This window comes from Tachypleus tridentatus, chromosome 1, assembly GCF_004210375.1.
Source record: "Tachypleus tridentatus isolate NWPU-2018 chromosome 1, ASM421037v1, whole genome shotgun sequence".
Lineage (NCBI taxonomy): Eukaryota > Metazoa > Arthropoda > Merostomata > Xiphosura > Limulidae > Tachypleus > Tachypleus tridentatus.
The window spans coordinates 154,533,703-154,550,055 of NC_134825.1; the positions used below are offsets into that span (position 1 = coordinate 154,533,703).

Sequence of the window (16,353 nt, forward strand, 5' to 3'; positions counted from 1 at the left end):
ACACCTTCCGATATTTTCTGCAATGTATGCTTAGTGGAGGCTATTTCACACCAAAGTATGGGGTCTAAAGTGGCCAGAAGTTTAAATCTATATATATTTTCATTGTTTATTTACAGTTCTAGCAAAAAAAAAATTAAGTTACCAGGACTATGAACCTAATCATTTTAAATACTAAGTTGTAATTGTTTTTATGCCTTGAAATTCACGCAACCATCTATTTCTCTTTTTCATCTGGTGTCATGGTAATTTTATACACTCTGTTCGTGCAATCAAAGAGACGTCTCAGAATGTAAATGTTCACGTTTTGTTTTTGTCTTGTGAGCACGATGTTGCAAAACCACCTTTGTGTTAATAACGTGCAGCAATTTATTTAATGTTCAGTCTTAGTGTCAAGGTTACTGGCCAGGTTTAGAGATGACGTCAATAAGGCTAAACACACACGAAAAAAATAGACAGATATATATATGTGTATCTTATTAGTGTTACAATTTGATAAAATAACAAATATGTTCGTTTAGAAACATGTGAAAAACTTTCAAAATTAGGAAGGCTCTGTCTCTGATATTTTCTTTATTCGTGAAGCAAACCGATTAACACATTGTCCAACATCAGTCCTTCGAAAAACAAAAAAATAAAAAATCTTCAGAATCTCATGATGCTAATAATGTTCTTTGTATCTATGCTCGATGTTCGTCAGTAATGTAGTTCTCAGCTACCAATTAGATTAAAACTTACTAGTACAGATATGCACATACAGAAAATGTAAAAAACCACGATTTAGCTAAACGTTTAATTACCATATTAGTAACACTGCTCAAAACACAATTCAAAACGTTCTAAGTGGCTGTTTACTGAATTCTGTCTATTTTAGGGTGTAACCAGAACTAATACGTTGTAATACTAACTGATCGCTACCCCCGTCACCAAACATGATCGTTCTTTCAGTCATGAGGTCTTATAATGTGACAGTAAATTAGGGATGACTAGCGCAAATAGCTTTCGAGTAGCTTCGCGCGAAATTCAAAAACAGATAAATGAGACCACTAATATACACTACACATAAAACTGTGTTTGTTTGTTTTGAATTTCGCGCAAAGCTACTCGAGGGCTATCTGCGCTAGCCGTTCCTAATTTACCAGTGTAAGACTAGAGGAAAGGCAGATAGTCATCACCACCCACCGCCAACTCTTGGGCTACTCTTTTACAAACGAATAATGGGATTGACCGTAACATTATAACGCCACCACGGCTGGAAGGGCGAGCATGTTTGGTGCGACGGAGATGCGAACCCGCGACCCTTAGATTACAAGTCACACGCCTTAACCCACCTGGCCATGCCGGACCTATGAAACTGTGTACGGATGACATAACTTAGTGAAAATGTTACCTTGCAGATAACTTAGACAACTTAATATGCGAGCTTCACATATGAAAGGGGGAAATAAATTAAAATCAGATATGAGCGCTAAGACCCCCTTCAACCCACACCTAAAATTAACCATTCGATGATTGCAACCATTTGTGGAATTGTGCGACGGTAGTTAGTCGTTCCTATTGAAGCATAATTATTAAAAAATAAATAAAAATCAGGTTAGTACAAACAGATCTCTGCAATCGTTTGAAGTTGTTATACCAGTCGAATGAAAAGGTCTCGTACTAACACGAACAAAATAACAAAACCAAGATCTGGATTTAGATTACTACAATTAAACTAAGGACATTATAGTTTGTATTCTGGCTTTAGTTTGTTGATCTTTTATTAGTGTACTGCAGTTTTGTTCTTTTGACCTTAAATCTGGCCCTCCAGTGGCTCAGCGGTATGTCTGCGGACTTACACGCTAAAATCCGGGTTTCGATACCCGTGGTGGGCAGAGCACAGATAGCCCATTGTGTAGCTTTGTGCTTAATTCAAAACAACAACCTTAAATCTGCCTGAGTAATTGAGTTACATAAATACACATGTGAAATAGGAAGACCTGAAATTCATAACAGGTTTCATTCAGCATTATACAGGTTTTACTACGTAAACATAAGTATTTTAGGTATTAAATGTTGTTGAAAGGTTCTTGTATAAATTCATTACAACTTTAAAAAGTACAAAATGATTTATATGCATAATAAAATGATTTATTAGGAGGTATGAATTCTTTAATCTGCATGTTTCGATGACAGTATGTTCTCACCTTTGTGAAAAGTTAACCACGATACAAAATGTATTCTAAAGACAGCTGGTATGTGTATTAAAACTACTTAGAGTAGAATATAGAACAAAGTTTCGAACTTCTCAGGTCATATTTAGGTCAAGACGTTGTTCTGTACTTTATTTTAAGTTTTAGTACCCATACCAACTGTCTTTAGAATACGTTTTTTACTTCAAGCGTCATCATGAATAACCGAGATACAATTAACAAATTTCAAACACTCGTGATTCTATATTGGCAATTTGTCATAACGCCGATACCATTAATTGTTTGTTTGTTTTTTAATTTCGCACAAAGCTACACGAGGGTTATCTGCGCTAGCCGTCCCTAATTTAGCCGTGTAAGACTACAGGGAAGGCACCTAGTCATCACCACCTACTGCCAATTCTTGAGCTACTCTTTTACCAACTAATAGTAGAATTGACCGTCACAACGCACCCACGGCTAAAAGGGCGAGCATGTTTGGTGTCATGGGGATTCGAACCCGCGACTCTCGGATTACGAGTTGAGTGTCTTAACTACCTGGCCATGTCGGGCCATGATACCATTAATATCAATAAAGATATGCAGTACAAACTGTACCTGATGATGTTTTAATTTAGACGTTAAGAACAACTGGATAATGATCGAGAAAAAAAAATTCAGGTATCCAGATGAACATAACTAATTAAATTGGGTATTGGGATATTCACATAATTAGGATTATCACTGGAAATGGCAAAGCATACAAGTTTAAGACATAACCAACCGTGGCAAGACTTTCCTGAGAAAAATATGCCATTTTTAGAGAAAAACGTATTTGATGCGAAAGTTATGTAAATGTGAAGGTGTAGCTGGAGAAATTGATTCTATTACAGAATTCCTCCGTTAAAGTAGGAAGATTAATGTTTCAAAGAATTTTATCCCTTAGGGCATGCCATTCCAAAACTAGGAAAGAGATATAAAGAAACTTAATTTTAAAAAAATGATCTTATGAACACTAAAAATAAACGATCCCTTAACAAGAAAATCTTGTCTTTGTTTAATTGGATACTCAACATTTCGGTTTTACAGCCTCTTCAGAAGCGTTTATTAAAACATAAACCAAAACTGATAATACAAAGATTCAAGTTAAATAAAAAAACATTTTGATGTTATAATGCCGTTTATTTTTAGGATTACTATCTCTTCTATACTCAAATAAGATTTACAGAAATTTAAAAAATGGTCTTATACGAATCTCCATTCTATTCCGTGTTTTGTGATGTCTCTTCACAGAGACCCTAATTTCTTTTTTTTAGGAATTTCAAGAATATCTAGCTTGTTGCTACTAATTTATTCTGCTTCTTATTTAGTGATTTAACCCTTGTCACCGAGATATGCCAGTTTCGCGGACAAGAACAAATCGAAAGAAAAAGACGACGTTTCACATACTGTTGTTATTCTTGTTATTTCAAACATCAGATATAGATTAGATGCAAACTGCATCTATATAATCATTCATTTTTGGAATGCAACAACTGTTTCTTGATTAAATCCTGACAATGTTGAGAGCGTATCCTAACTGATACATGTAATTTAAACAACGTTTATCTTAAAATAAATCCTTTTATTGTGTTTATACATCTTAAACTAGCATTTTATTGAACATAGGTGTTGATACACAGTATTAAATATTAAGAAATGGGTATAGATAAAGTTGTAATATTAAAGATTTAATGAGAGCTTAAACTTTCTTTAAGAATTGTATATAATATTTATGGAGCTTCTAAGACCTTTTAACCTACCATTTAGTAACCTAAAATAATTTAGACATATGAATAATACTACGACTACTGCAAAGTCTGTAATTATAATAATCAGACAGTTGGTCCACTGTATATTATTGGATAATAAATCTGACATCATGCCACAATACTATTCACATATTTGACTTGAGTTAGGTTACTAAACAGTGAGTTAAAAGGGCTTGAGCATTTCAATGTTATACACATCCCACCATTATAAGAGATGGTTTAGAGGTCTTATTTTATTTCTCTGGTTTTCTGATCCAAATTATGTTTACGAGTCTTTTACAGACAAAACTGCAGTCCACAGCGGAGGGTACAGTGAAACTAATATATTCGGCCTTCACTTTATGAATTATATTTTCAATTTATTTTTCGCGTAAAGAAGAGAAACATGTATTATACTATTATATACAAGTTCACGTTTAAAAGATCATAACGCCATTATACTTACTGTTCTAGGTACTTTTATTTAGTACTGTTGGTCTCGCCTCACGTGAACTTGTATATGCTGTTGTTAGTTAACCTTAAGTTACCTATTCAAATCTTCATTGTCCACGTCACGTGCGCACGTTTATTTAATATTATGTTTATAAATCGTTGTATAATTTTAAAGTCTAAATTCTTCGTAGTTCAAAAATATGATAATAATAATTATAATAAATTGTTTGTAATTAAGCACAATGCTGCACAATGGGATATCTGTGCTTTGCCCAATGTGGGTATCGAAACCTATTTTCTAGTGTTGTAAGTCTGCAAGCATATCACTATGCCACTGGAGGGAGGGCAAAAATAAGTAGAAAGGAAACGCGTAACAACAAGGTTTTTACTGGATTACTTACACGTTGAAAACACAATATGTGTCATAATTACACGTTGAAAATACAATATGTGTCATAATTACACGTTGAAAATACATGTGTCATAATTACACGTTGAAAACACAATATGTCATAATTACACGTTGAAAATACAATATGTGTCATAATTACACGTTGAAAATACAACATGTGTCATAATTACACGTTGAAAATACAATATGTGTCATAATTACACATTGAAAATACAATGTGTCATAATTACACGTTGAAAATACAATATGTGTCATAATTACACGTTGAAAATACAACATGTGTCATAATTACACGTTGAAAACACAATATGTCATAATTACACGTTGAAAATACAATATGTGTCATAATTACACGTTGAAAATACAACATGTGTCATAATTACACGTTGAAAATACAATATGTGTCATAATTACACGTTGAAAATACAATGTGTCATAATTACACGTTGAAAATACAACATGTGTCATAATTACACGTTGAAAATACAATATGTGTCATAATTACACGTTGAAAATACAATGTGTCATAATTACACGTTGAAAACACAATATGTATCATAATTACACGTTGAAAATACAATGTGTCATAATTACACGTTGAAAATACAATATGTGTCATAATTACACGTTGAAAATACAATGTGTCATAATTACACGTTGAAAATACAATATGTGTCATAATTACACGTTGAAAATACAATATGTGTCATAATTACACGTTGAAAATACAATGTGTCATAATTACACGTTGAAAACACAATATGTATCATAATTACACGTTGAAAATACAATGTGTCATAATTACACGTTGAAAATACAATATGTGTCATAATTACACGTTGAAAATACAATGTGTCATAATTACACGTTGAAAATACAATATGTGTCATAATTACACGTTGAAAATACAATATGTGTCATAATTACACGTTGAAAATACAATGTGTCATAATTACACGTTGAAAACACAATATGTATCATAATTACACGTTGAAAATACAATGTGTCATAATTACACGTTGAAAATACAATATGTGTCATAATTACACGTTGAAAATACAATGTGTCATAATTACACGTTGAAAATACAATATGTGTCATAATTACACGTTGAAAATACAATATGTGTCATAATTACACGTTGAAAATACAACATGTGTCATAATTACACGTTGAAAACACAATATGTATCATAATTACACGTTGAAAATACAATGTGTCATAATTACACGTTGAAAATACAATATGTGTCATAATTACACGTTGAAAATACAATGTGTCATAATTACACGTTGAAAATACAATATGTGTCATAATTACACGTTGAAAATACAATATGTGTCATAATTACACGTTGAAAATACAATGTGTCATAATTACACGTTGAAAATACAATATGTGTCATAATTACACGTTGAAAATACAATGTGTCATAATTACACGTTGAAAATACAATATGTGTCATAATTACACGTTGAAAATACAATATGTGTCATAATTACACGTTGAAAATACAATGTGTCATAATTACACGTTGAAAATACAATATGTGTCATAATTACACGTTGAAAATACAATATGTGTCATACTTACACGTTGAAAATACAATGTGTCATAATTACACGTTGAAAACACAATATGTATCATAATTACACGTTGAAAATACAATGTGTCATAATTACACGTTGAAAATACAATGTGTCATAATTACACGTTGAAAATACAATATGTGTCATAATTACACGTTGAAAACACAATATGTATCATAATTACACGTTGAAAATACAATGTGTCATAATTACACGTTGAAAATACAATATGTGTCATAATTACACGTTGAAAATACAATGTGTGTCATAATTACACGTTGAAAATACAATGTGTCATAATTACACGTTGAAAATACAATATGTGTCATAATTACACGTTGAAAATACAATATGTGTCATAATTACACGTTGAAAATACAATATGTGTCATAATTACACGTTGAAAACACAATATGTATCATAATTACACGTTGAAAATACAATATGTGTCATAATTACACGTTGAAAATACAATATGTGTCATAATTACACGTTGAAAATACAATATGTGTCATAATTACACGTTGAAAATACAATGTGTCATAATTACACGTTGAAAATACGTGTCATAATCCGCTAGTCAATTTTTGTTTTGTTTTGTGTTTTAACTTATATTAAACTTATTTTTCAAACAAATACTTACGAAACTAATCGTATTCATTTTACCCCTAAACCTCAAGAGAGAAAATAATGATTTTTTTCTAACTTTACAATCATCGTAGCATACCTTTTTCAGCTGCATCAAGTGTGGTTCCATCAGGTTCATCGCTTCGGAAGTGTGGATTATCAATGGCGAATTTTCCTTTATCATCCGCCTTTTCCTCTTCAGTTCCAAGTTTTCCTGCGGTAACTCTGGCACCTGCGTGTATAAAAAAGGTTGGATAAAAGCAAGCTATTGTTTTCCACAGCACGTTTTCAGCATTCCTTGTGAAATTGGACATCCTTATTGTGAATGTAAGATGTTGATGATGGTGTGTTGTTTATAACGGTTTCTATCGTTCGCGACTTGTTTTTATTATTTGGTTTTTAAAAACTGAAAAATTCCAGTCCACTTAATAATATCGAAAGCGATTTATTTCTTCAACCGAAACGTACAAGTTCTAGTGGTTACATTCGTTGATAGGCATAACTTCCAAGTAAAACTAAACTGTAATTAGTTACATTTACCCTCATATCTACTGCACAAACTCAGCTGAATAACTAACACACTCGCTTTCTCAGTAATCAATAGATAACACTCACTCACTAACTGACTAACTGATAAATTTACAGACTATAAAACTCACTGCTTAATCCCCTGATTGATTAACTGACTTAGCAACTCACCCACTTATTGTTGTTGTTGTCTTTTATTATGCACTAAGCTACACAAACGGATATCTGTGCTTGTCAACCACGGATATCGAAATCCGGTTTCTCTTTGTTGTCGTTGTTTGTTATTAAGCACAAAGCTACACAAAGGGCTAAATGAACTCTTCCCACCACGGGTATCGAAATCCGGTTTCTAGTAGTATAAGTCCGCCGACATGACACCGTGCTACTATAGACACCTGGTTTCTTCTAGCATAAATCCGCAAACATACCACTGTGTCACTAGGGGGACTCACTCGTTGTATGCATTTAATGTTGTTGTTTTTTGTTGTTTTTTGAAATTCGCACAAAGCTACTCGAGGCCTATCTGTGCTAGCCGTCCCTAATTTAGTAGTGTAATATTAGAGGGAAAGCCGCTAGTCATCACCACCCACCGCCAACTCTTGGGCTACTCTTTTACCAACGAATAGTGGGATTGACCGTCACGTTATAACGTCCCTACGGCAGAAAGGGCGAGCATGTTTGGCGCGACGGGGATGTGAACCCGCGACCCTTAGATTACGAGTCGCACGCCTTAACACGCTTGGCCACGCCGGGCCAAAATTACATTTTATATTTCTTCCCGAAGATCTCACAAAAATTCAAAGCGTCACGTCAAATCTATATCCATGAAATTCAAAAAAGTCATTTTTCCAAACAATACAAACATTTAACTTTAAATGTTCAAAAGATAGCCTACAACAGTATACCTAATTATTGTTATAATATGATATTTTATTAGACGCTACGAGAGAATTGGAAACTAAGTTGAATATGATGTCTAATGTATAAAATGTCAAAGGATGACACCCTATTGTATAACAGATGTGATATTACCTCAAAATAAGAGAGATGTAATTTTTCATTACACAGCTGTTTTTACTGGCCCTCCACTGGTTTCCAGAAAGAAAAACAGTGTAATAACGTTTCAATTATAACTTCTTTCTTTTTTTGTATACTGCTACCTATGATCTGAACCTCTGATGGCACAGTGAGTCTCTGGTCATACAACCCTAAAAATTGGGTTTCGATATCTGCGGTGGTAGAGCACAGATATCCCACTGCGTAACATTACGCTTAACAACGAACCAAAGCAACATCCTAATGAGGTCTGGTACTGACGTCGTATCACAAAATCTGTGATATAATATTGCACTTATCATTCATTAGAGTATAAGGACGTACAAACAGATTAAACATTATTCGACTCATAACTAAGAGGTATAAATGTCAGTGAAACAAATCACACCAGACTACAGGTGTTTCTCCACTGTCATTTTTGATGACCCCATAACGGATTTCAGAAACAACATTTTAAACATTTTTTGTCATGCGTTACTGCCCAGTAGGCTTATTTTCAATACCAGAAATAAATACGTCAATAGCATAAATTTGGTTGGAACAAAGACACTATAAATTGCAACCAGTCTTTATTGTTGAGCTCTGACATTCAACTAAAGTCTTGTGCTTTGTGGGGTGTAACAAATAAGTGCTCTTTAAATACTAGCACGCACTCATATTGGGGGCAACATGACCTCGTGATCAGTGCTTTGGATTCGTACACGAAAGGTTCTGCGTTCAAGGTTTGTCCTTGAGTAATTTACCACAGTTACAAGCGAGCTGCTGGCGATTAACTGGAATTTCATTCAGGGGATATGTTACCATTCCAATACGGTTGCTTGTGCCACTGGAAAGTAGGGTTAAAAACCAGCCATGCCATATGTGCCATTCAAGACGGTAGAACGAATTTATTTTACTTATACACTCTTCTTACTAGAACTCTGTATTAATCTAGTAAATATTTACTTGTTTCTTTACTGGCAGACGCAAAAATACATAATAAGCTATCTGTCTTCTGCCAACTGCTGGTGTAAAAACCTGTTTGTGTGCGTGTGTTTTTTTTTTAACGTAATAAGCCGTCAAATTTATCACTGAGCCAACTAGGGGCGTCAGTAAAGATTGATGTGATAAAAATATTATGAGTGGTATTGTGATGTTTTGGAACTTTTGAATATTTTAGGTTCATAGATATCATAGTTGAAAGTGTTTAGTTATTTTTAATCACATTGCGCGTTTCGCTTGAGTTTTAGAAAAGCAAGAGTTATTGCTTGGGAATCACAATTAATGTTTATAAATCGCTGCTAAAGGCAATTTTATTGCCCCTTTGGCATTCATGAAATACAAATAAAACTTCTAACCAAAACCTTTCTTGGCGGATATCACGTGGTCGAATTTTTTCACTAATCCATTCTTTCCATCTAATGCGATCTTGCCTATTGGGCAGACTAAGAATCTGCCCAAAATCCCACAAGCCTACTTCTGAGTTTTCTTATCATTATGTGTCCCCATTTACTGAATTCTGCTTGGGGTTCCATAGTGACTAAGAATGCCCTTGGATACAAGAGATGTTTAATTATTTTTGTTCTGTTTGTTTTCCTGAATTTCGCGCATAGCTATACGAGGGCTATCTGCGCCAGCCGTCTCTAATTTAACAGTGTAAGGCTAGAAAGAAGGCAGCTAGTAACCACCCACCCACCTCAACGTAAGCTACTCTTTTACCAATGAATAGTGGAATTGACTGTCATATTATAACTCTCCCACGGGTAAAAGATCAAACAGGGCTGGTGTGACGAGATTCGAACCCACGGCCGTATTTTGGCGTTTGTTTGCAATGCAAGAATGATTTTTTTTCCAACACGTTCATGACATCCAGAACAATCGTTTACTTAACATAAACAACAAAAAACGTTCTTTAATTACTGTCACCCACTGGCACAGCGGTAAGTCTTCAGATTTACAACGCTAAAATCAGGGGTTCGATTCTACTCGCTGGACACAGCAGGTAGCCTATTGTGGCTTTGCTATAACAAAACACACACACCCTCAACTATTCTTTATAACTTTTGTCGGTTAAAGTCTAGTGAATCAAGCTTAGATAGATTAACAGTAATAATAAGACTGTTCTTCCCGTCCTTCAGTGACTTTCGTGCATTATTCCGGTGTATGAGTTGTTTAGCACTGAAAACAGGTCTTTTATGGATAAATGATTTTGCAAAAGGGAACTGTTTTTCACCAAAGTTGTAACACAAACAGGGGGATTCGTTTTTAAATAAATATTTATCTGTGAGAGGCGAATGAACGCAAAAAAATTGAATTATTCGAAAGCTCTAATATTAAGTTATAACTGAAACTCAATTTACAACAATAAGAACATTTTGTGTGCTGGTTATATGAGGTTAATTAGTGTGTCTCACTTGGATGTTCTGGGCTTTTGATGTTGTTGGAAACTTACTTCTAAACTAATGTGTGCTTTCTCTAGTGATGCCGCTGTGTTTGAATTCAAATTGTTTCGAACTTGTGTCCTCTTCAACTTATGGAATAACCAGGGTCGTGAGAAGCGCATGCACTTTGAGAGGAGCGACGTAGTTACTTTAGAAATATAATTCTTTACTCTCTCAATCTTCAAACTCGTAGTAAAAGCTCTCAATATTATGAAAGACACGCTTGTTTTGCTTTAGAGTTTCGCGTGGAGCTACACGAGGGTTACCTGCACTAGCCGTCCCTAATTTAGCAGTGTTAGGCTAGAGTGAAGGCAGCTAGTCATCGCCACCTATCGCCATCTCTTAGACTGCACTTTTGCCAAAGATAGGGGGATTGACCGTCACATAATAACGTCTAAATGACTGAAAGGGCGAACATGTTTGGTGTGACGGTGATTCGAGTCCGCAACTCTCAGATTACAAGTCGAGCGCCCTAACCACATGGCCATTCCAGACTTTTAAGAGAGGGGTACTATTCGCTGCCTCTGTGCACCCATCTTTGGTTTTCACTTTGCTTTGGCCGGCTTTAACCATTTGGTTAAGGCACTCAAGTCGCAATCCGAGGGTCACGGGTTCGAATCTCAGTCATACGAAACATGTTCGCCCTTTCAGCTTTTACCACTATTCGTTGGTAAAAGAGTAGCCCCAAGATTTTGCGGTGGGTAGTGATGACTAGCTGCTTTCCTTCTTGTCTTACATTGCTAAATTAGGGACGACTAGAGCAGATAGCTCCTGTGTAGCTTTGCGCGAAATTAAAAAAAAACAAAACTACTTTGCTTTACATAATCAAGTTGATTTATTTTTCTCGAATCAATCATGTCCGAAATTCAGTATTAACTCTATTTAACATCTTCTACAGCATATCTCGTTCTTGTTGTATTACCCTCATCTGTAAGGTAATTATCGCACCTGAAAATACAACAATATCAATAATTATGTTAACATAAAAATCTTGCCTAAGTGTGAAAAATAGTGTTTCTCACTAATGGCGTACATGTTAACAATAATCTTCCCTGACAAAGAATGTGACGTCAGCTGTGCTTGTTTATACAACAGTTCCCCGCTGAGACAGAGGTAAGTCTTCAGATTTACAACGCTAAAATCAGGTGTTCGATTCCCCTCGGTGAACACAACAGATAGTCCGATGTGGCTTTGCTATAAGAAAACACACACACGTTTGTTTGTACAACAAATTAAACAATCTCTCTTAAAGCAAACAAATTAAACAATCTCTCTTAAACACTAAAGGCACAAGAAATTTAAGGTGGTTTCAGGAAATATACAATTCAGTGAATTTCAATCAGTAACTGAAGTTCTTTAAACAAGGCAATTAATATGTAATATATTAGTTACATGCAAAATATTTCATAATTTAATGAGGCCGGGCTTAGCCTGAGGATTAACGTGAAAGGATCATGAATTCTAGAGTTCAAGGTTCACATCCATTGCTGCAAAAACTCATTCAGCATTTTGGCACCAGGTGCATGATATTAAAGTGATACTGAAGTCATACTATTCGAATGGGTGCTGTATTTTTACGAGCTTCCCTCTAGTTTAAAAAAAAAAAAAGACAGTTATATGCAAATAGCGTTTATGTAATTTGTGAATGGAACTTTTTGTAGCAAACAATAACAAATATAATGAAACTTTCATATGTATAACCAAATAATAACAATTACGCTCTCCCCATAATACTTACAAAATTCGATCAAATACCCTTACAGCCTGAAAACCATAATTAAAATTCAATATTTGGTTTGTGCCGATTTTTGAGATACGGAACCTATTTGGAATGGTTATTTTTTTTTGCTCTTTTTTTTAATCAAAAGGCGCAAACTCTATATTTGGTTTAAGACTACTTCGTTTGCAGTGTCAAATTATATATGACTGGCGTTGTCAACTGCATAACTCTTTCTAGCCCCTCTCCAAATAACAGCGTTTAAATTAGTGTTTCTTAATGTTTTTAAGGTCAAGCTACCCTTTTCTTCTCTCTCTAATTCATTCCGCCCCCTAGAAAAACAACAACAAATCATTCAACTCGTTTAACCCGTAACATACACATATACATATATAATCAATGATAATAACGATAAACTCAGTTAAAAAACAAAACGTTTAGTAGACGCTTCTCAGACTCCACCACCACCAAAAAAAAACAAAAAAAACCTTCGTGCCCCCGCTTTGAGAAACATTAATTTAAGAATACGTTTATGCAGAGAAGACAGTAGCTAGTTGAAAATATTTCCACCTCCGCCTGTTAACAGATATCCGGAGCCATTCTTCTAGAGGTAAAGCGATAGTTGAATTTAATTCCATACTTAAAGCAATTGAAGTTTTACCACATTTTGCTTTTACGAACCTAGAACTTCGGTGAACAGAAGCTTGGTTAATGTTAATTAACCAGACAAGTGGCAACAATATTACAAAAACGAAAAAAAATTAAAATTTTGCTTCCCGTCGTATGATTACTTCTTTCTTGCTTAAATATAAACATGATTTATTTGAGTAACAATGGTCTTCCGATTTTCAGATACTGTTATTATGATTTTTTGCCTATTACCTACATACAGCCGGTTTAACTTTCATAAGCAAGAATTAAAAGACCTTTCTTGATATTTTTTAAAATCATTTGTTGATGATTTTAATACAAAGCTACAGAATGGGTAATCTGCGCTTTGTCCACTGCGAGGAACCGGGCACAGGATTTTAGCATTATAACTTTATAAACTTATTCTGACCCACCGAGTGACTTTAATAACGAAATACAATATTTGTACAAAGTAACCAAATTTTCATTGCTCACAGTCAAAGGTCAAGTTTGCAGGAAAAAAAAAAAAACATGTCATGAGCTAACCATCAAATAAAAGTACAGGTTCATTTGAAGTGATGTTGGTGGCTAAATACTTAACCTAGGCCCGGCATGGACAGGTGGGTTAAGGCGTTCGACTCGTAATCTGAGGGTCGCGGGTTCAAATCACGGTCGCACCAAACGTGCTCACCCTTTCAGCTGTGGGGGCGTTTAAATTACGGCCAATCCCACAATTCGTTGGTAAAAGAGTAGTCCAAGAGTTGGCGGTGGGTGGTGATGACTAGTTGTCTTCCCTCTAGTCTTACATTGCTAAATTAGGGACGGCTAATGCAGATAGCCCTCGTGTTACTTTGCGCGAAATTCAAAAACAAAACAAATACTTAACCGAAATCGTCATTGAGGAGGGAAAGAGTCGCCATCTACTTGTCTAAAGTTTCATGAAACCTAAATAGCTAGGAATCATAAATGTTTGAAGTTTGTGAATAGAAAAAGAGAAAATGGTTAATTACAGACATTTCGTGTTTATGAAACCCCTATAGTGGTTTTGACCTTGTGATTTATCAACTGTTCTGTTTTTATTTGTATTGTTTTTATTTTATTTTTTTACTCCACTAATATTTTCCAGTTGAACGGCCTTAAAAAATATATACCGTTTAGGCCTTGCATTCCTACACGTACAAGTTATGTTTGTAAACCTTCTACAACTATACAGGTACCATCAGCGGCTAGTATCAAAGTAAAAAACAAAACAACAAACTATCATAAACCTACAAGCAGAAAGAAAAAAAGACGTTAGCTAAGCCTAACATCCTTCCCTTCTTGAGATGGAATAAAACGCGGTTATGATGCTGCCACATCATAAGTTGAAAAATGTAATCTACTAATAGCAAACAGGTTACTTTATAAACTTGTGTATTAGGTATTTCCGGATAAGCACGTGACATGAATACTATAATATACTCAAGGCTTAAGGGCTTGCTTGACACTTGTTTACTGTTGAGTGAGGACATTAGTTCTCTTGGGAAGTACATGAAAGGCTTCTGCTGAAATAAAATGGAATATTTTTCATCTATAAAATTATATATATCAAATTATTACAGTCCTTCACTTCTCATACATAGTAATAAATGAAGAAATACAATGGTCAAAATTTGAAACAATGAGCCTGAAACAACTTTGAAAAATCTGAATGCGACTTGTTCTGGCTGTAAGTTGTAACATTGATAAAACAGTACATGTTTCTTTAATTTGAACAAAACAGAAAAACAACAAAATGTTCTTTGCTGCAAAAAAAAATACTGTTTTGTCCTTTGCTCACTATAAAATAAGCAGATGCTAGACTATAAAATGATCAAAAAAAAAAAAAAATGTGTTAGCCATATTTAGCTTCTATTTCGTATCAACTTTGAATGAATATAAAGTTGTGTATATAATAAATAGAATAACTTTTGTGAAAATAACCATAATTTAACTATATATAAATTGCTTGAAAGACGCTTTGGTTTAGTACAGGACACTTACATGTTATGAGGGAACAACAGAATATATCTTGGAGACGATACAATATGGCCTGTAATATAGAAACCATCAAATACATTTATGATTATTGTTGTTGTTTGTTATTTCTGCTCGCTCTGCCTTCCACTGTCATGTTTCCGCTAACTGGAACTCTATAGTATTTTAGTAAAACTATTAAAGTTTAACTGTGTACACTCAGGACTTTTGAGATTACTGGATGTGGCGTATTAAATATTTAATATTTTGTTTGGTTTCGTTTCAGAAGTTTCGCACACAGCTACATAAAGGCTGCCTGCGTATAACCATCTCTAATTTTGAATTGATTGAACAAAGAAGCTCTACTATTGTCATATCGAATATGGTCTCATCAGATGCCCACGACCTCAAAGAATGAAAAACCCAAACATTTATTACGGACGTACAATATCAACATTATATCTACATATATGTATAAATAATGATTCTAAATACATAAAAAAATGCAAGAATATGTTGAGGTAATTATGGGTGCGGTGAATTCAGTTATTATTTTAGATACTTAAAAAATGCATTATTTATTCATTTGCTTCAGTTTTTCCTTAAGCAAAATGCTACATGATGGGCTATCTAAATTGCCAACTGCGGGAATCGAAATTCGTTATTTGAAAAGATAAATAATCTTATAACAACGGTGTAACCATGCGCAAGCTGCAATGTTCTCGCATTACAGGAGAGAAAATTAGTAATATTATATATTTATTTATTAGCAGCGAGGGTAATTAGAATTGTATGCCACACTCTTAACAGCGGGATATGAGAAAAAAATAGAACATGAGTTCGAGAAAGTTTTTATCCTGAACGTTCAGGTGATGTCACGTGATCAAAGTGGGACACCTGAAAAATCTACATAGGCTTGGTAGGTGTGTAGTTACGCTTTGGGGAGTTTTCAGACTCCTTGGAATTTTAAT

The 16,353-nt window shown here is 34.3% G+C and overlaps 1 protein-coding gene across 1 annotated transcript in view; it reads right to left on the reverse strand.

Annotated features, from left to right (window-relative positions):
- Window positions 1-16,353, reverse strand: part of LOC143227989 (uncharacterized) — a 50,613-nt gene that overhangs the window by 18,771 nt on the left and 15,489 nt on the right. Inside the window, exon 2 of the mRNA XM_076459343.1 lies at window positions 7,137-7,268. Within this exon, the coding sequence (XP_076315458.1) occupies window positions 7,137-7,268 (132 nt within the window). The remainder of the gene's footprint in view (window positions 1-7,136; window positions 7,269-16,353) is intronic.